General features: G+C 32.4%; 3 protein-coding genes across 7 annotated transcripts; 1 reads left to right on the forward strand and 2 right to left on the reverse strand.

Annotated features, from left to right (window-relative positions):
• Positions 1-75: 75 nt before the first annotated feature.
• On the reverse strand, positions 76-7203 carry Mud (mushroom body defect). The gene is made up of 11 exons (XM_076792868.1): positions 7014-7203; positions 6498-6586; positions 6277-6338; positions 1643-6069; positions 1272-1570; positions 1045-1199; positions 822-976; positions 660-749; positions 497-559; positions 293-403; positions 76-211 (listed from the first exon to the last, which is right to left on the reverse strand). Exons 1-11 carry the CDS (start codon positions 7044-7046, stop codon positions 137-139), a joined length of 5559 nt encoding a protein of 1852 aa, XP_076648983.1. The 5' UTR covers positions 7047-7203; the 3' UTR covers positions 76-136.
• Positions 7204-7321: 118 nt separating this feature from the next.
• Positions 7322-9145, forward strand: LOC143356855 (thioredoxin, mitochondrial). 3 transcript variants are annotated; one of them, XM_076792891.1, is made up of 4 exons: positions 7322-7451; positions 7660-7832; positions 7907-8059; positions 8145-9145. In XM_076792891.1, the coding sequence occupies exon 4, from the start codon at positions 8252-8254 to the stop codon at positions 8687-8689; it is 438 nt and encodes a 145-aa protein (XP_076649006.1). In that variant the 5' UTR covers positions 7322-7451; positions 7660-7832; positions 7907-8059; positions 8145-8251; the 3' UTR covers positions 8690-9145. The 3 variants fall into 3 exon arrangements, with proteins under 3 accessions (XP_076649006.1, XP_076649004.1, XP_076649005.1); XM_076792889.1 differs by having other exon boundaries at positions 7927-8059; XM_076792890.1 differs by lacking the exon at positions 7322-7451 and adding an exon at positions 7459-7583 and having other exon boundaries at positions 7927-8059.
• Positions 9146-10457: 1312 nt separating this feature from the next.
• Positions 10458-19842, reverse strand: Pcx (pecanex). 3 transcript variants are annotated; one of them, XM_076792866.1, is made up of 15 exons: positions 19491-19842; positions 19013-19259; positions 18577-18840; positions 18132-18481; positions 17918-18061; positions 17604-17848; positions 17256-17518; positions 14017-17003; positions 13475-13936; positions 13261-13405; positions 12925-13183; positions 12493-12846; positions 12285-12397; positions 11735-12009; positions 10458-11649 (listed from the first exon to the last, which is right to left on the reverse strand). In XM_076792866.1, exons 1-15 carry the CDS (start codon positions 19641-19643, stop codon positions 11368-11370), a joined length of 6543 nt encoding a protein of 2180 aa, XP_076648981.1. In that variant the 5' UTR covers positions 19644-19842; the 3' UTR covers positions 10458-11367. The 3 variants fall into 3 exon arrangements, with proteins under 3 accessions (XP_076648981.1, XP_076648982.1, XP_076648980.1); XM_076792867.1 differs by having other exon boundaries at positions 11735-11964; positions 12285-12409; XM_076792865.1 differs by having other exon boundaries at positions 12285-12409.
• Between the last annotated feature and the right edge of the window lie 244 nt (positions 19843-20086).

The following is a 20086-nucleotide window of genomic DNA, read 5'->3' on the forward strand; positions in this document are numbered from 1 at the left end:
GTAAAACTATAATGCTATGTTCCTTTGTACAATTTTTAAATCAATAAGAGATATAGACGAGAAGAAATAAATTTTTCGTTTTACAATTATGAATACCGATATTGAGTGATATTTCCTATTACATACGTAATGGTCCTCATCTATCGGTTGTACCACGATATTTACGGAAAATGCTACTTCTTCTACGATCTCGTGGTGTAACTGCTGCGTTCTGTTGAAATAAGATTATATTTATTACATTTTATGGGACAAATTAAGAGTGAAATAAATGGTTCATATCATTTATCCTTACTTCATCTTGACGTTTTGGAAATAGACTCCTAAATGAGCGTGGTGTAGTTGTCGATCTATCTTTGTTTCTCTCTCTTAGTATCCTCGAATTTGGACTCTTTAGTTCATTACCCTGTGATTTTAAAAATAATGTGAGAAATAGATAACCAGTAATCTAATATTAATTTTTGTATGCATGGATATAGTAATATCCCAAACAATTTACTTGTAGTGACAATCTTCCACCATTCCTACTGGGAGTTGGCGGACCAGGTTTTTTATACGATGTCTACAATACAATACATACAATACATACAATACATACAATACATACAATACAATACATCTACAATACACTTTGTGTATAAAATTCAATTTAAAATATTCACCTGAGTTTTATCTTTTTTCCTTGCTTTTTGTTCGGGCAGTAGACTCTGACTTAAACTATCATTAAATACATCCTCCGGTACCGGGCCTGACTGTAAACAAGTGAAATATTTGATGTACAAAATATAATTAAGAATATAATAAGAAACGTAAAATTTCCTTACTTTGATTTCTTCTTCCGTAAATGGTAAAGAATTATATTGTGTTTCAGCTGGATAAGATGACTTTAAATGCGGTTTGCAAAGAGCATTTCTTTTTTTTAGAATAGATAATCGATTAGATTCCGCGTTAAACGCAAGATGGCCATTTTTCATGTCAGCTAATAAATTAAATGAATAAACATTTGAATTATTCGAAATTTTAATCTATGAATATCATACAATTCACCTAAATATGTATTATCGAAAACTTCTCCTTCTTCGTCTGCTGCGTTGAATGCATTACCCAGCGTTTGTATATTTCTAATGCTGCATCTTCTTTCGTAATCTGTGTTTTCTTGTACTACTGCAACTTTCATTGAAATCTCTTCTTTTTTTTCGAATCTGAAGGAGGTGTTCATTAATGTTAGTAAAATGTTAAAAATTGTAATGTTATTACAGTGTAATTTTTCTTACTTCACAGTTTTATATTCAAGCGAAGAAATTACTTGTTGATCCGTGTGTTGATATTTAGCTTTCAGTTCGTTTAATTCCTTCTGTAATTTTTCTTTCTCTTGTCGTTCGCTTAAGAGTTTTTCTCCTACATTCCAAAGCTGTGAGCTCATGCCTGCAACGTGCGCTTTATATTTGCTTAATTCATCTGCCTGTTTTCGACATTGAATTCCCATTTTTGTTTGCAGTGATTCCAATTTTTCTTGTATATCTTGTTCCTGTTCTTTGTTTAACTTAGATATTTGTTCATGATATGTTGCTTTCTGTAATACGCATTACAGGAATAAACGAATCACAATGATTGCAAAAATAAAATATATTATGTACGTGCCTACCATATTTTGCTTAAATTCGTCTAATTTAGTTTTATATTTTTCTTGAATGTCTCTTATCTGAACATCGACGTCTTCTTTCTTCGGTCTCTTACTCAATTCATTCCTTTCTTCTTGTAGCTTTAAGTTATCTTCCTTCAGTCGAATACTGTTTTTCTCTAATATTTCCACTTGCTTCGATGTAGCAGCTGCTGATTCGTTTATGTTTTTCCTAAGTTCTTCAAGATGAGCCTCCAATTTTGCATTCATCATTCGTGCACAGTCCAGTTTGCATATTATATTATTCTTCTCTTCTACCAGTTGATCAATATGAGATTGCAATTTTTTCTCCACCTCAGACCGAAATTTATTTTCATTAGATTTAAGATCATCTTCCAATGAAAGAACCATTTTAGAAAAATCGTCTATTTCCTTTTTGGTTTGACCAATGTGCTTTTCCAATATTATGCACTTCTCTCGCTCAGTCTCAATTATTGTTTTCTCATTCGTATAAGTATCTGAGTAAATATCTGGAATTTCTTTATTTCTTGTTGGATTCAAATATGTATTTTTCAATACATTTTCTGTCCATAAGAACTTTTCCCATAAAATATCATGCATAGGCATTATATTTTGCAAATGATAAGTGTTATATTGGGATAAGGTATTTTCGAGGTACGATTTTTTTTCCTGTAAATTTTTCAATTCGTCGCATGCAGATTTGTCCTTTGCAAAAATATTATAAGATTTTGATGTCAAGTTATCCCACTTTTGTTTCAGTTCGTCCAATGATGTATCCAAATCTTTTCTCAGTTCCATGATACCCTGTAATGAATCTTTTAATGACTCCTTGTAATTGATAAGATTATTTAAATGCGTCACATGTTTCTCTTCTGCACTTTTCATCCCGTGTACCTCATTCTTCAATAATTCAATTTCTTCCGTTTGTTTCATGTAATCATGTTTTCGATTTTCCAACATTTCATTCAAACTCATATTTGCATTAGATAAATAGGATATCAACTTCTGCGATACACGTGCTTCATTAATAGATGTTTTTACAATATTTAAAATATTGTCAGTAATGTCACCACCCCCACTTACACCGGATGCATCGTGAACATTGTCAGAATAAAAGTCTTCAGTTGTTGGACTTGTTTTTGCTATTATCAGTTTCAAATCGTTAGTTGAATGTTCTAATTCGTTACAAACTTTTGCAATCTCCAATTTCTTTGTATCTATATCTTTACAGTATTCCTTACTTTTTTCATGTTCGTATTTTTCCCTTTTCAATACCTCTTGCAATTCTTCTATAGTTTTATTTTGCTTATAGGATAGAATTTGTAATTCAGCATTTTTACTTTGCAAACTTTGAGATAATGATTTTTCATCCTCCAGTTGCTTACGTAACTTATCCTTTCGTTCATTAAGCTCTTTCTGAAGTTGATCTATCTCCGTGTTTCTTTCTTTTAGAGCTTTCTCCTGAGTTTTTAAAAGTGCATCTTGAGTGGTCCTTACTTCTTGAAGATTTATAATTATTTCTTTCATTTTTGCTTCTGAAGCAGCTGCTTCTTTCGATGATTTTTCAACTTTATTCTCTGCAAGCTTCAATATCTCTTGCGTTAGTTTCATCTGTATCTTTAATTCATCCAGATCGCGTTGCTTTTCCGACAGCATAATTTCCAATTCCTTAATGAAATTCTTCATTTTTAATTCTTCTTCCTTTTGCTGATGAATGATATGTGTTTCTTTTAAATTTAAAGAAGTGATTTCTTCAATTAAATTTACAATTTTCTCATCCCTGATCTTTAATTTATCTAACGCATTTTCTTGAGATAGTTTAAGTTTTTCATTTAGAATATGTAAGTCGAACAAAACTTTTTCACTTTGAGATTTCATATCTTTCTTTTCTTTTTCAAGTGTTTCATTCGTTTTCTGGAGGTCTTCTGTTTCTTGAACAGACTTTTTTAATTCTTCTTTTACCTCTGTTAATTCTGCCTCCAATTCACTTATTATTTGTTGATTTTTTGCCAAGTTACTTTTCAATGAGATATTTAAGTTTTCACTATTTTTCAATTCTTTTTCGTTATTATTAAGTTTGTCTTCTACCTCTTTTCTGTAATTTTGTTCTTGAGTAAAATTATTAGATACCGTTTCATAAGTATTTAATATGTTTTTAACTGTTTCGTTGTTTTGTTTGCCACATTCATTCAGCTGGTTCAATACATAGTTCTTTGTTGAACAGAATTCCGTTACAAACGCGTTAAAATTTTCTTTCAAATTTTTTATAGATGTTACAGAAGATTTTAACAATTCATTTTTCTCATTCAACTCATCCATACGTGCATATAACTTCTTTTCTAGAATTTCTTTTTGAAGTTGAACTTCTTTTAAAGATGAAATTTCTTTTGAGTATTGTTGTACGGTATTATTGAGTTTATTAATCTCTGTGATATTTTCTTCATTGATTGCCTTCAATTTGGATACTTCTTCAACATTTTGTTTATCCATTTTTGCCAATTTTTCTACCAACTCTTTTTCTAGAACATCTTTTTGAAGTTGAACTTCTTTTAAAGATGAAATTTCTTGTGAGTATTGTTGTACGGCATTATTGAGTTTATTAATCTCTGTGACGTTTTCTTCATTGATTGCCTTCAATTTTGATACTTCTTCAACTCTTTGTTTATCCGTTTCTGTCAATTTTTCTACCAACTCCTTTTCTAGAATATCTTTTTGAAGTTGAACTTCTTTTAAAGATGAAATTTCTTTCGAGTATTGTTGTACGGTATTATTGAGTTTATTAATTGCTGTTATATGCTCTTCGTTGATTGCCTTCAATTTTGATACTTCTTCAACACTTTGTTTATCCTTCTCTACCAATTTACATATTTGCGATTTATATAATTGCACCCTTAATTTCATTTCTTCCATGGTATTATTCAAAGATTCAAGTCTCATTTGTTGAGAAGTAGATTCTTCATCGAAATACTGCAGTAATATTTCAAGTTTTTCTGTAATTTTTATTATACTTTCTTCACAACATTCAATAGTTGTTTTATGTAAATTGTTTTGATATGACAAATCTTCTATACATTTAACGTATTCACAGATCTGTGTTTTTGCTTCTGATAGTTCATTATTTAATTTCTTATTACTTACGTTTTCATTTTGCAAAAAATCTTCGAAAACTTTTATTTTTTCTGTCAATGTATCTACTTCGCCACTTAGACTATTTTTTGCTTCCTCCATTTTTAACAATGAATTTTTTTGAGAGGCGCATGTCGATTCTAAACTTTGATTCTGATTAATTAACGTCGTTTTTTCTGTTTGTAGAGACTCTATCTCTTTCGTGAATGTATTCATGGTGGTATTTAATTTAGCTTCTGTATCTTGTAAACTTATCGTTTTTTCTTGTAATAGTTGTGTTACATTTTGATAATTATGATTCGTAGATTCTAATTTTTTATTCAAAACATCAATGTGGCTTTTCAATAAGGCAGATTCTTCTTTCGCTTCTTGTAATTGTATTTCAACTACTGTGCTAAGAACTTCACTAGTGTTAAGGAATGCACCAGATAAATTTAAGGGTACTGTGTCATCAATTTCAAAACTTTCTTTCTCATCTAGTCTGTTAAGATTTTTCAAGTGAGTATGTAATTCTTCATTAGTCATTTTAAGACACGATAATTCCCTATCTTTAAATTCTCCTTGAATTCGCATATTTTCCACAGATTTCTCACATGTTTCGAATTTTTCTTTATAGTTTTTACATTCTCTTTCTATTTTTATTAATTTTTTAGACAAGGCAGAATTCTCTGTTTCTAACTTATCTATATCACACTGCTTCTGTATTAACTCACCTTCCAAACTATCGATTGCCTTTCTATAGTATTGTTCACAATCTGCTGTTTTTTTGCCTTTCTTAGAAGATTGTGGTGTCTTTGGTATTCTTTCATTTCGTAATGTTCTCAATTCTGTGATCTTCTCCTCCAACCGTTTCTGCAAATTTTTTACTTTATTCTGTTCTATTTTCACTTCCTCTTGTAAATCTGCTTTTTCAAATCGCTCCATTTCTAACTCGTTCATCAATTTCCTTAATTCACGATTTCGATCGCTTATTAATTTATGACTTCGAGCAGATTTTGTAACAGGGGTATTCAAAAAATCCTTTAATGCTTCCGTTCTTGGTGTCACTGGCGTCTTTGGTGTACTACCTTGCAATTCAAATATTGCTTCTTTCAAAGACTCTCTGTCTATTCCACTTCCATAAGGAATAATCATTTCTAGGAACATTTTAATTTTAGTTTGAGTTTCAGACTGCAATTTGTTACACATAGATTGATGAAAAGATGGTTCATATTGGCATATATGTAACAGAAGTAAGGACACAATATTTATGTGATCCATTTCTTCCAATGCTTTCATATCACATACAAATTCTGGATATTTATCTATACGCAACATAAAAGGTACAAATATTTTATGTAAAAAGCCTAAAATAAAGGGTATTTCATTTAATTTGATCTCTTAGTATTTGTTCAATATTTGAATCATATAAATGAATGATTAAAAATCTATGCTAAAAGATAACATACTAGGTGATCAAGAAAAATGAAACAACTATCATATAGAAAACTATTTATTATGTTTCTCTATACCTTGTAAAAACTTTGTAACTATGTTTTCTGTATCTGATATGTCTATAGCATCTTTCCATGAGCTGTAAAGTATAATGTAAAATATAGTCTATATCGATTATTCGATTATAATAAAAATCAATATTATGTAAACACATTTTATATTTAATTCATAAACAAAAACGTATGATTATCATTGCTCTTACAAATGTATAAACATAATACAATAGGAAATTACTTACCACAATTCTAATAACTTTTTATAAAACTTTCCGTCCTCCAAGTCTTTTATGTCTTTCATATTTATCTCTAATACATCTAAGCAATTGAGCTGAAAATATTTATTTATTTATATTCGTATTACATTCAAAGGGTGCACAATGTACAGCATCCTACTGAATATATACAAATCAAACATTTTTTGTAAACAAACTTTGTTACAATTATTTCTAACGAAAGTGTTATTTGAAACAATATTGAAGTTTTGTATATTCATGATTACTACAAAGTGATTCCAAAAGTTTGCGTATTTTTATATAATCATTATCGCAAAATATATACAAAAAAATGTTCTAAATATAAGTTAAGAACAAATATTGCAATCCTATAAACAAAAGATAAATATGTAAAATGTGTGACAATCGCGTCCTACGAAATACGTAAACACTTTTGAAATGATCCTGTTTGTTCAAGAATACGATCCTTTAAGTAATGCATTTTAATTTTTCAGACATATTAGTTCATGCATTATTATTTACCCATTCCAATAGAATTTGTAGCCATAGCTTCATGATTTTTCAGACGAACTATTTACTCAATTACACTTGTATAAATGCTAAAAGCCAGAACTTAAAGAGCTTCTTTATATTGTACTTTGAACGTTCATGGAAGATACGTTTAATTTCAAACAATAATTGCTCGGTTCACTCCGCAGTGACTGCAAAAGTATAAAATAAACTTCCCTATACCTTACTTGAAATTCCATGCTTGAAGAACTTGCGAGAATAAACTACCATCTGTAGCCACCTGTTGGCAAATGTAGGTACAAGTTGTATACAATTTTAATGTCTAGTGTGATGCAGTCAATATGTGTTTAACATGTTTGCAAAGATTTATAAATGAATATGATCTCACACAAAATAGTATGCGTTGTATTAGTTTTACGTTGATTTGGTTTTTAGAAGAATATTTTTAAAGTACGGATATAATAATTTTTAATGTTTTATTTAATAACAGAAATCACAAAAGTAACAAAAGTGTATTATTGGAAATTCGTAGACATTCACGTACATTTACATAGCAATAATATTGTCTAAATTTAACTTTGGGTCCCTTTTATTGTATAACAAGGTTACGTATGAACAAACTGTAAGAAATGTTTATATTTTGAATTTCTTTTTTTAGTGGTATAACTAATTTGACATTTGGAGCCAGTGCAGGAGTATTCCCTTATTTTTACTTCATGGTTGCTGGTTGTGTTTGTATTTATTGTTCTTTTCCAAGTCAAAAAGAAAATTAGTGCAGTTTTAATTACTTTGCCGAGTGACTTTAACAAATTTATTAACACTGAGAAAGAGGTATGGAGAAAATTATTATTTTATAACAAAACGATTTAATTCAGTAATTACATAGCATACATTATAAATTCTAGCCTATAAAAATTATTTGCAGACACACAATTATTTATTTCTTCAGCATAATCTGTTAATTGTATCATTTATCAATGGATTGATAGGATATATTTCCCATAACAGAATCTGTTCAACCATTTATAACATCTAATTGGATATTTTAAATATTTGTAGTAAGTATTTTGTTTATTTAGATTTATGTGAAAGTTAATAATAAAAAATCAATTTATTCTTTTTACGTTTATAAATATGTTACAGGACATATTAATAAAGTATTGATTATATGCAGTGACCATAGAAAGAAAACTTTAATTGCATTGTGGTCAACTTTTTATTGAAATAGTCATCACTTAAAATACTACAAAATGCTGCGCCAAACCAGTAAGCTTTCATCAATGATAGTACGCAATGTTTCTCTGTCTCGGCAACAGAAAAAACAATTTAAAATAAATGGCACCAAGGAATATGTTAGTAAAGTAATGAATAGTTCAGTACCAGTTATTGTAAATTTTCATGCTGACTGGTGCGAACCTTGTAGGATACTCACACCTAAATTAATAGATATTATAGAACCAATGGATGAATTAGATCTTGCTATCGTAGATCTAGAAACGAATCCAGATTTAGTACACATGTTTGAAGTAAAAGCTGTACCTGCTATTATAACAATTTCAAGTGGATTAGTTATTGATAAATTGATAGGTTTACATGATTTTGATACGATAGAAAACTTAATACATAAACTCATTCATCAAAATGTGTTACCCTCTTCAAATTCTGAAGATGACAGAAGGAAGGTTTGAAGATGTAACCAGCAGTGATGCATATTTTCTAAAATGACTTCAATGAGATTAACTATATATAATTATTGTATAATATACCTTTTGTGAGTATTGTATTTTCTACATCAGATGTTTCAAATTTTTAAAACTAAAATTGCAACTTATTTATTACCTAAATTTTATAAAAAATCTGTTCACGAATAATTCTGTATTTTAAATGTAAATTAGTGAAATGAAAAACTATTGAATTCACTACTATTTTCAATGGATATTTGAAATTCGTATTACAGATATATTTTTACTTTCAGTGATTAAATGACAGGATAAAATATAAAATTGTTGTTTCTAAAAAGACATTTTATTTCCATTTATTATTTATAACTTTTATAATAACTTGTTCATTATTTTACAAACTGTTGGTAATGTATTACATCATTAATGTTATAACATGATTATAAAATGAATTTTTTAACTGGTTGTATGTATTATATGTATAGTACAATATGTCGTAGTAATTAAGATTAATGTACAATGTTGTCTCGCTAGCAGTACTTAATAAACTAAGCTAACTTTAAAACTGAAATGTACTTCAAAGTACTCGCATACTTTGCGTAGTTATTGTTCCTGAAATGTCTCATAGTTAAACACTAACTTTAGTGATCTCAATAAAATTCATTATAGCTTATCAGAGCTAAGAATGGTATATTATTAAATAGCAAATGCATATTTAAGAAATTAAAATATTATTAATGCAGGGATTATAAACAAACTATGTGTTCGATCTGATTTTTAATTTTAAATTTATTCTGGGTCGTAAAACAATTCTGTACAATCTATGTATGAAAGTACTGTTGATTACAGGTAATAGGCCAGAGATTTAATAAAGATCATTTAATCCATGTTCTCTCTGGTGGAAGAGATTTTTGTCCCTTGGCAGAAAGCGATACATAAGCATGTACCAACAATTAAAGGACTAGCTAAAATTTATTCATCAGTCAGGTGCTTTCAAGAGACACCATGATAAGGCAATGCTGTGATTCCATGGTTACTTGCAAAACCTTTCATTTTTCATGCCAAATATACGTTAGCCTTTTTCTCGTTAGATTATAAACAGGAAAGTATTCTGTACTTTTGCAAGCAACCCCATGTCTTTTTTTTATTATTATTTTACTAACCAGTACATACGTTTTAAATTTCTTTAACAGTTGCGATAAAATAAGTAAATTGAAAATGAATTTATAAGGATATTTACAAAACTAGAAAAACGCGTTCTGTAAGTCTTTCTCTGAAAGAGAAATGATAACAGATGCATCTTTCTTTCCTAGATAAATGTCGTGATACGTTACGGATAATTAATTTCTTTTTCTCCGCATGTCGTTTGTTTCGTTTTATGATACTACATCGTTATTCTTAAACTATTAGTTTTTATGAAATTTACAATGACAGTATATATCAAATGTAAATACACCACTGTGTTTATCATCATTTTCATACAATAATTTTACAGAAATCAAATTGTTGTTCAAACTATACATAACACTGCTATTAGTGTACCGATATGTTCTGTAGAGGCAGCATTATGGCCCCACAAAATTACACGTTCAGTAAATACATTTGGACGCTTCAATCTTGCAGAAATTGTACGCATATTTACAACTTATTTATATTGAGTCGTTTAAAAAAAATGTAACAAAATGTAGAAAAAAACGAATGACATTATATACAAATTTCTACCGATGTTACTTGTTGTTATTGAATGAGTACATCCAACAAAGATAACACCAAAACATATCTACCTCTTTTTAATAAATAACATAATTTATGATCTTCTACAGCATTCTCTATACTTATAACCTAATGAAATTTAGTTACCTCCTATAAATCACATCGCTATAACTTTGAGATATAAATATATAGTGACACAGTTAATAGCTTTTGTACTTTCTTCGTTTTCACATATATCGAACATAGAGGATTTTGCATAATTATTAATAATAAACAATTAAACGATTTCTACACAGCAAATTAACGGAAAATAACTTGAATATACTCATTTCACGTTTTATATCGAAGCGATAAATAGAATAATTTAGTTTAACAACAAGTAACATGTAGCTCCCGGTAACTACTAAATCATCTAATGGTTATGATACATAGTATAATACAACATGGTACAATTTACCTTGCATTGAATAACTTGGCGATTGACATTAGTCTTCTCAGTAAACACGTAAGAAGTAATCTTTCTATCATAGTTAAAAGTGGCAAAATATTTAATTATGATTTATGCAAACTTTTTCAATTCACGGTTTTTCCTAAAATGTTACTGAAAATCTACGACTACCGAATAATTATTGCAATGGTGGGAATGCAGAAGCGAATGAACAATATTAATGAAAAGAAACGTTGAGTAAATGAAAATCTCCGTGAGGTTGAAATAGAGAAGAGTATTTTGTAGTTATATATTATAATTGAATTAACAAACTAGTTTTAAAATTCGTCGATTTTCATTATGTACAATTTCAAGAATAATTTTCCATCAAAAATCTTTTTGTATTTATTATTTTATAGTTGGAATGAATTTTCATTTTTAATGCGTTCGTTATTGGTATCCGCGGTGTTTTTTTTTTGTTGTTGAAAAATGTCCGTACGAAAATTGTCAGAATGTGTATCACTACAGAATGTTCAAAAATACTTCATCACACTTCTGCTCCTAAATCTCGTACACCCTGTTCCGCTATTGGAACATATTTATCGTCAATTTTGACAAGTAAGATGACTTTGTCCACGTGAGATCGTCGATTTGGATCACGATGATTAGGAGACCAACAATGAACAACGCATCCTTCCATACCTCTTTCGGGTACCCAATGTTTCCATCCAGATCTACCACCCTGTTGTCTCATTCTCTCATCAGGCCAAATTACATCTATCCGACGACCCAAATTAATTGCATCGTATACTTGATTCGGATCTATAATCTAATAACAACCGAAATTGTTAACATATTCTTTAGATCGTAGAAAATTGAAGTCATGTAATGAAATTTTTTATTTGTCTACTTACACGCACTCTTTGGAGAACTTCCTCTTTCTCAACTTTACCGGAAAAGCTGGTTTCGCTCTTAGTCTCAGTTTTAATATCGCTGTTGCTAAGGAGACCAGCTAAACTAGCAAGCGTCGAACTTGTGGGCTTACCAACTGAAGCTAACGATCCTCTGTTACCACCGAGAGACGCTGTGTTTGCTCTTCCTAGAGAACCACGTCCAGTTGATCCACCGATTTGACATCCAGAATCTATAGATTGTGAACCAGATGTGTTGTAACCCGACTGACCGTACCCTACGTTAAAATTTCATTGTATATTGTCATCTAATTAGAATCGGTAAAGAGTAGAGGTGTGCAAGAACCCGAAAATGTCGAATCGGGGTGGGTCGAGAATTTTATTCGGGATTGGGACAGGTTCTCGAAAATTTCTGGATTCTCTAATATATCGGGATTCCCGAGAATATTAGGCGGCTCGAAAATTTTCGAGATTATTCCCGAGAATATTAGAGATTTCTGAGCATATTCGAGTTTTCACAACATCTCTAGTAAAGAATAATAATTCTAAATACCTGAATGAATATTGTAAGTGGTCATTGCATACACTCCATCGTTTCCAAAACCTCCGTCATCTTGAGATCCTGTTCCACCTGAAGAACAACCTTGACCGCACCTTCTTCTGATTCTGAGAATAACACTTTTAATAATAATAGATTTTATAATGTACCATATATTGATTAAACTTGGTTTATAGCATTCTATTGTATTGTAAAAGCTTACCTTTCCCACAATTTTAATACGTTACGCTTAATTACGCACAGACTTAAATGTCCTCCGACCAAGGAACTCAATTGCTCGTTAGTCTCAGCATAACTGGTTGTCAATGGTGAAACGTAAATCGGATAACCGATTGGTTGATCGCAAGAACTATTTATTATATTTCTGAGAACTTGCTTTGCGTTTTGTATAGAGCCACGCTCTGGATTTCTATTTCTTAAATATACTAATTCCTGTTGCTGTCCAGCCCATAAGCCGCGCACGCATTCACGATTCATTTTAATCACTCGGAAGCTTAAAAATCGTTTATTAAGCATAATCACTTTAAATTCGTCCATGCCATCTTCGAGTACATATCTAGAAATATACAACGTATTATTATTGTAATAATACTTTAATATTTATAAATGTGAAAATAGTGCACAATAAATATACCTAAGTGCCAGGAGACTGGGAGCATCATTTAAAACAGCGTTTCTCCACATCGGGTCAGCTTCATGACTAATTACAAGATTTTTATCATGACTACCTATAGCTTCATAAAGAGGAGCTAATTCAACGTATAAGTCCGGACTCATGAAATAATCCTGATGCAACTTCAACGCCATTCTTACACCTTTTGCTATAACGCTACGTAATAAATCTACATCGTGTAATACCCATTCATCTCGAACTGATGTTATGCGAAAATCTCCTAAATATAAAATGTTAATTTATTAAATCATAATATTATCGAACTGATTAATCTTATTTGGTCAAATAAAACAGTACCTTTAAAAAGTGCGTGCAATCCATAGATAAAAAATTCAACACTTGTCACAGTATTGTGACACGCTGCTCCCAAAGCACGTCTTCCTAGAAGACTCAACGCAAGACACAAAGATACCAATGGCGAATCCCTCGATTTGTCTAGTGTCTAAAGGAAATTCAACAAATTCGGTATTGTGTAAGTTTTAGAATAGTTTGGCGTGCCACAAGAAATTACCTTATCATGTTTGGTAACACAGAATTGTATCCAATCCAAGTAAACGTTACAAAAGCTGCTTCTTGTAATTCCAATGGCGCGAAAATCGTAATCCTCGTCGATGTTCATTTTAAAAACAGGATCCAGATCCACGAAGTTCTTATCGAGAGTTATTTTTAAGGCCTCAGAAATATCGGGGTTCCCCAACCAGTATTTCAACTTTGACGATTTAACAGTGTAAAAAATAATACTTTTCACGTAGAAGGTGACCAACGCTTTGCGGAACTCGAACGTTTGAAGCATAGAAACTGCTGAATTATCCGAGATCGAGTATCCCTCTAAAACATACTTGGCATTTGCGACTTCCCAAGCTAGCCAACGCTGACTGAAAGCTGCATTTACATTTAACACATTTGAAAAATGTCCCATTACACAGCAACAACAATCGTCGTTTTCTTCGATCCCCTCCGAGATTGCTTCTACCTGGAAATAGAAATCAACGTGCTCATGTTAGTCGCAACAATAAATTTACAATGAATAGTATTCAACGGGAGTATACGTACTTCTCTCTGCTGACAATACGTTCCTCTAAATTCAAGACCTCTCAATTGAAATGTTACTAATCCGTTGCCCAATTGTACAATATGCACTAAACAGTTTAAGTAATCGGACGCTAGTAAAAAACAATCTCCTTGTTCCACATTTCCCCAACGACCAAGAGCGAGGTCTCCGTAAAGACTGTGTTGCAACGATCTCGTTAGTTGCTCATAGAAAATTGAATTCAGATTATTGTCATCCGCACCTGGATTCCGATCTAAATGCGAAGACATGCGCGTGTTCGAATGATCCATTCGCCTTGTCTTATAATCTCTTTCCCAAAACTTTACGGGACGCACGTACGAAGATATAAAAATTGCGCTTCCCAAAAGTGGGCTCAGTGGAGTGCTCAGAATCGCAGAAATGCCCGCTTGCAAGAACAACATGGCAGAATGTGGGACCGATATCGGTTGGGCAAAAGCGTGAAACGCGCTGCCCCAGGTGATTTGCCAAGGCGCGATATATGTAACAACAAATCTTATCTTCAACAGTAATTCGTAAATCTTTGCAAATGCTATTCCAGTGACGAAATAATCGACGAGAAAAGTCTCGCTGCGATCTCGAAAGTCTAACTTGAAGAATAACACTGCGAAGATCAGGACTAGGTACCGCGTTGATGGATCAGAGTATGAAGATCTTAAAGACTTCAATCCGCACACAACTATGATTAATGTTCCCATGCTCTCTCCAAATTTGTTTACAATCTTTGATGAACATTCGGTGAGAGCCCCTAGGAACACTATTGGATATAGAACATTTCTTTCTATGAAAGAAAGATAAACGTACGCTTTTTCGAACCACATGATTTTGACCGGTTCACGTACTTCGAATTGTGCATGTTCACGACTACGCAGTACTGGTCTTGATAAGCACAACCATGGTAATTGCTTCCGAAGCTGTGGTACAATATAATGTAACAGAAATCCTAGACAGCTTACGATACCCCATAAAACTGGATTCAGTTCTGGTTGTAGAGCTGTAAATACAGTGGAGCAGTGGATACCGAATGATAAGGTACCAATTACAGTGCACACTACTAAATCATTCTTCAATCTTGCATACACGGTTGCTCTTAATTTTTTAGGTAAAGGATCTACTAATTCTGCATCCGACATTTGTTCGCCAACTTTAATTTTCACGTCCTTCTTTCTTCCCGACGTTCGAATTTTTGTTTCCTCGTATGTTGTAGACATATTATCTTTACGAGATGTATTCTCGATGATCTTCGCTTCTTTCTCTTCCGTATAAATTTCTGGTGGCCATAGACTTACTTTAACAATGTCCCATATTACTGTAGGATCTGAAGATGATCGACTCAAATGATAAGATATAGCAACTAATAAACCCGCAAAAACCGAAAACAAAATATGTTGCGAGGATTTAGGCTCTGTGATTGCTCCATAAGCAAATCCGTACAGTATAACGACAGTGACAATGCTGCGACAAAGACAATATAACGAAGAGACCAGACTGGTTGTTGCGTTTCCACCAAATAAATGAATGTCTGTATGTTCACAAAGATACATTAGAAAGGTATTGATTTGAGGAAATAAACCTAAAGAAAACACGATTGGGAAGCATAGAAGAAAAATTAATAAAACATTTCGAATTTGCAATATAACATCGTAATCAGCGACACGGAAGCCGTATATTAGAAATTCAGACGTTTTGAAATTTCTTAAGCATTCGTTGAAGATTAATATACTTCCCGAGCACAGTATATAATAAATAGGCCGCGAAAATACTATAATGCGATTAAAACCATGTGTCGGTGAAGCAGCATCAGGCTGAACGGATTTTAATAATGAATACTGACATCCGGCGGTTACAAAACAGAACATAAAGGCGAATATATCTCGATAAAGACCTTGTTGAAGTAATATGAGACCTAGTCCAGCAACAGCCACCGCTAAAAGTGTTGAGACGATCGTTTCGAAAATGGTCAGATTTTGGTCTAGCAAAACCAATAAATATAGACGGTCGAATCGCACTTTTATATGCGGTAATTTGCCAATTTTCCACTTATAATAATGCCCTGTCTGTTTAGCCTTCGAATTGAATACGTCGAAAGCGGATAATCGATTCCATGACAATCTTGCGTTCATATCGGCTTCTTGATGCGTTGGTAACGTTAAAGCAGGCATTCGCCAATTCGAAGCAGACTGATAAAGATTTAAATGGAAGTACTCTAATAAATTTTGTAATCCTCGGTTTCTATCCGTCATTGCCTCCATACGTGACATTATGTCTTGATGAAACTGATCTCGTTCTAAGGTTTCTATGGTACACTGATTCGAAGGGACTAAGTTTGATGCTACCGAGTTTTGTGCCTTCGTTTGGTTGCTTTCTGGACTCGATAAAACAGGCGGTGTATCTATTATCACACTCAAACCGGCAGAGTTTAAAGACATACTGCTGTAACTGTTGCTCAGAGAATCCGCAAGCTCCCAGTTCGTATCGTAATGTAAATTTTGACTCAGTTGTTGTCGCAACAATGTATTCAACAATTTATCATTATTAATAGAAGGTACTTGCGTAGCAGCAGCCACAAATCCTTTTTCATCGAACAGATCGGCGTATAATGGTACAACATTGTCATCTCGATTTTTTTCTCGTAGCTCGTCTTGTACGGTCAATGGTGCTAGAGCGTTTCGTCTTGTTAATATACCTCGGTTTTCCAAATTGCGACTTAATCTTAAATCAGTCAAATCTCGACCTGAGGACAACATTATAACTACCGGCCGTCTACGTTTTGTCCAGACATTTTCGGTAGTTGTATTATTATCATCTATGGTCTCTACTGCAGGTTTTGGACGGCTTTGTTTGGGTATCGCACCTTGATGTCGTTTGTTATCTGTTTCTAATGGCGGAAGTAACTTTCTTTTCACCTCGTTCTCCATACTCAATGTCGTTGTACTAGACGAACCGGAATCTGGTTCTTTATTATGCATATCTGTTAAATAGTAAAAGATAAGTTGACGTTCATTATTTTAGGTACATGTATAACAATTAATTATTAAGTGTTTAGTCGGAAATGTCGGGTCTGGACGAGTTCTCGAATATATCGGGATTCCCGAGAATATTAGGGATTTCCGAGCATATTCGAGAATTCCGAAATTTTCGAGAACCCGGCTCGTCTCGACCATCGGGATACCCGACATTTTCGGGTTCTCGCACACCTCTAGTATTTAGAAATTAAATATACTTTTATTTGTTCTTGGTTCTAGCGTGCAATCACTGCTTTCGAACAATCGATCTATTCCAACTACACTTCCAACATTCAATGGATCATCCAAACTTTTCATTTTTTCTTGCTTATATTTCAATTTATCTTGCTTATACTTCAGCTTATCGTGACTACTTTGGCTTGCATTACTGTATCTTCTTTTGATACTGGGCTTTAGTTCTTCAATTAACGCATCTCGAGAATTTGCAGAATCGTTATCTATACCACCATCTCCATAAAATCTAAACATCAATGAAAAGAATCAGTTGAAAAGAAGCATTTTTCTCAACATAAGTTAATTAATGATTCCTACTATTTTTATGTTACCTTGAATATCTATCTACGAATTGGCTAGTACTAAGACTTCTGTCTCGATTAGAGGTAGCATTTGTTTCACAAGTTTTTCGAGTGAGTAATGGACTGTAAGAGTCTCGGAAAGTATACCCCCCAGAACTTTCGTTAGCAAATTGTTCGTCGCTTTGTTCTGCTATAGGATGTACTATTTCCGATCCACAACTAAGATATGGTAGTAATTGTAGTTGATTTTTTTTTAGTGTAGCTTGAGGTAATACCTTTAAAATTTAATACATATTTTTAGTGAAGTACGATACTGTATTACAGTATAAGCTTTAGGAGAATACCTTTTTAGCATTGATTGTTTCAAGACTTTGTGGATGCAGCGGCAAATTATTGTCATCTGTAGTACTTATATTTTTACTAGCAGCACCAATTGTTTCAAGACTTTGTGGATGTACGAGTTGTTGATGTGGCTTTTTTGTAATAACCTTCGGAAAAACAATATTTTTAGTTGAACATGTATCAAAATTTCAAGTTATATACACTTGCAATCGTTACCTCTAAAGATTGTGGATGCGACGAAATTTTATTTTTATCCGTGTCTTCTTTTTTCGATATAATTTCTAAACTTTGTGGATGATCATTCATTAAGTGAGTTTCCATTGGAATTGAATTAGAATTGAGACGACGCACACTCTGATTAGATTTCCAGTAAGAATAATCATCTCCATGATGTTCCAGCTCCAATGAACTTGTTTGTTTAATTTGGCTTTCAGAACCTGTTTTACCAAGACTACACTGTTTGGAATGACGATTTCGTAAATCCTCGGATGCAAGCCCACACAACTTTCTTTTTTCTTTTCTTTTCTCATCGATAGTCATACATTTATTTCGAGAGACACTTATCTCTATATGTATTTGAAAAGTTTAAACGTAAACATTAGTATATAGAACAAGTGTTTGAATTGTATAATTTATATCATAAAAATTGTAAAATTAATACCATTTATTATATTTAAATAATATTCTTCAGCGAATTCTTCTTCGTGTACATTTATACTCGGTACCATTTGTTTAGTCAACTGCTGTGCCTCTTCTGAACTTTCTGAACTATTCTTTCGATGGATTTCTACTTTCAAATCTATTGTTGAACTAGGCTTATCTCGATTGTATTCTGATGTTATGCTATCCGCATCTGCGTTCTGCGCGTTCGACTCGATGAAAGAATTACGAGATGAGCATTCTACAGGTGGTGTATCTGTTTTTCCTGTGAAAAAGCAATAATTCAATAACACAATTATTATATTAAGTGCTACATTAAATTAACAGAATGTACCGACAACTTAGAAACTAAATATACTATGGAGTTAACGATTATGAAAATTGCTGACACTAATTATGTTAGAAATTGAAAATATATAAATCCTAGACTACTGTACCATTTAAAACTTGTAGCTCTATTCCATGATCTATTTGATCTTGAGATTGTTCCCTGCATTTGTTATGTGTTATGCGTCTTTTCTCGCTTTCTGACCTTTGTTGACTGACAGTTTGACCTGATTCTTCCAAACATTCGGTTGTATCATACACACAATGAAGCGCATGATTGACACACTTTATCGTACCAAAAAGTGCTCCAATCAAAAAACAATATGCTAACCAAACGTACAGTGTTGGTGGAAAATACTGTAACAGGATGATGAAATGATATTGTATATATTAAATAGATAAGCGTACAATTACGGAAAAGTTAGGTATAATACATTCGAGATATAAATATTAGAAGGCAAACTAATAAAATTCCAAGCACATAACGTATATGTTTTAATTATGTACTTGCATACTAATGTAAACATATACGATTTATGTGAACGTTAATTTACGAACTAAGATTAACGCATGTACAAAGCGACTTACAACGTATATGCTGAGTGGCAGGCAGAGCAGAAAAAGCCAAATATAAAGATGAAAGAGGTTTGAAAAAACGTCGAGATGAGGATCGTAAAACCAGCCTCCTGTCAGGCTCGCCCAGACGCTTTGTCTCAAAATTTCTAGCATTTGAGAACCCATACCAGCGGCAAATGTGCTCCCTCACCATCTTTCCATCACTTGCTGCTTCACAGCTTTATTCGTAGTTTATTCTCTCTTTTCAGAAAATCGCGTGGCAAACAATAAGGCAATACATTTTATCTTGGCCTTTTTTAATCAATGGATTTGGCGCACACAGCTCATTGACTCCACAGCCATCTTCACTTCTCAGATGATTTTCGACATAGACCATACGATACTATATGTGGCGAACACGCTCGCAGTTTTCGTCAAACACGCTTCACCTTAACGGCTCGTTGACATCGATTACGGCAACCAGAAAAAGGCAATACTATCGTTTAAGAATATTTTTTACTATTAAAATGTTGGAACATTTATCCGAAATGTGTTTATCGATCGACTAATTTTTCGTAAAATAAGGGTTTTCTCCGTAACAGTGCTGTTATTGCTTTAATGTGGATGAA

This window comes from Halictus rubicundus, chromosome 8 (genome assembly GCF_050948215.1).
Source record: "Halictus rubicundus isolate RS-2024b chromosome 8, iyHalRubi1_principal, whole genome shotgun sequence".
Taxonomy (NCBI): Eukaryota; Metazoa; Arthropoda; class Insecta; order Hymenoptera; family Halictidae; genus Halictus; species Halictus rubicundus.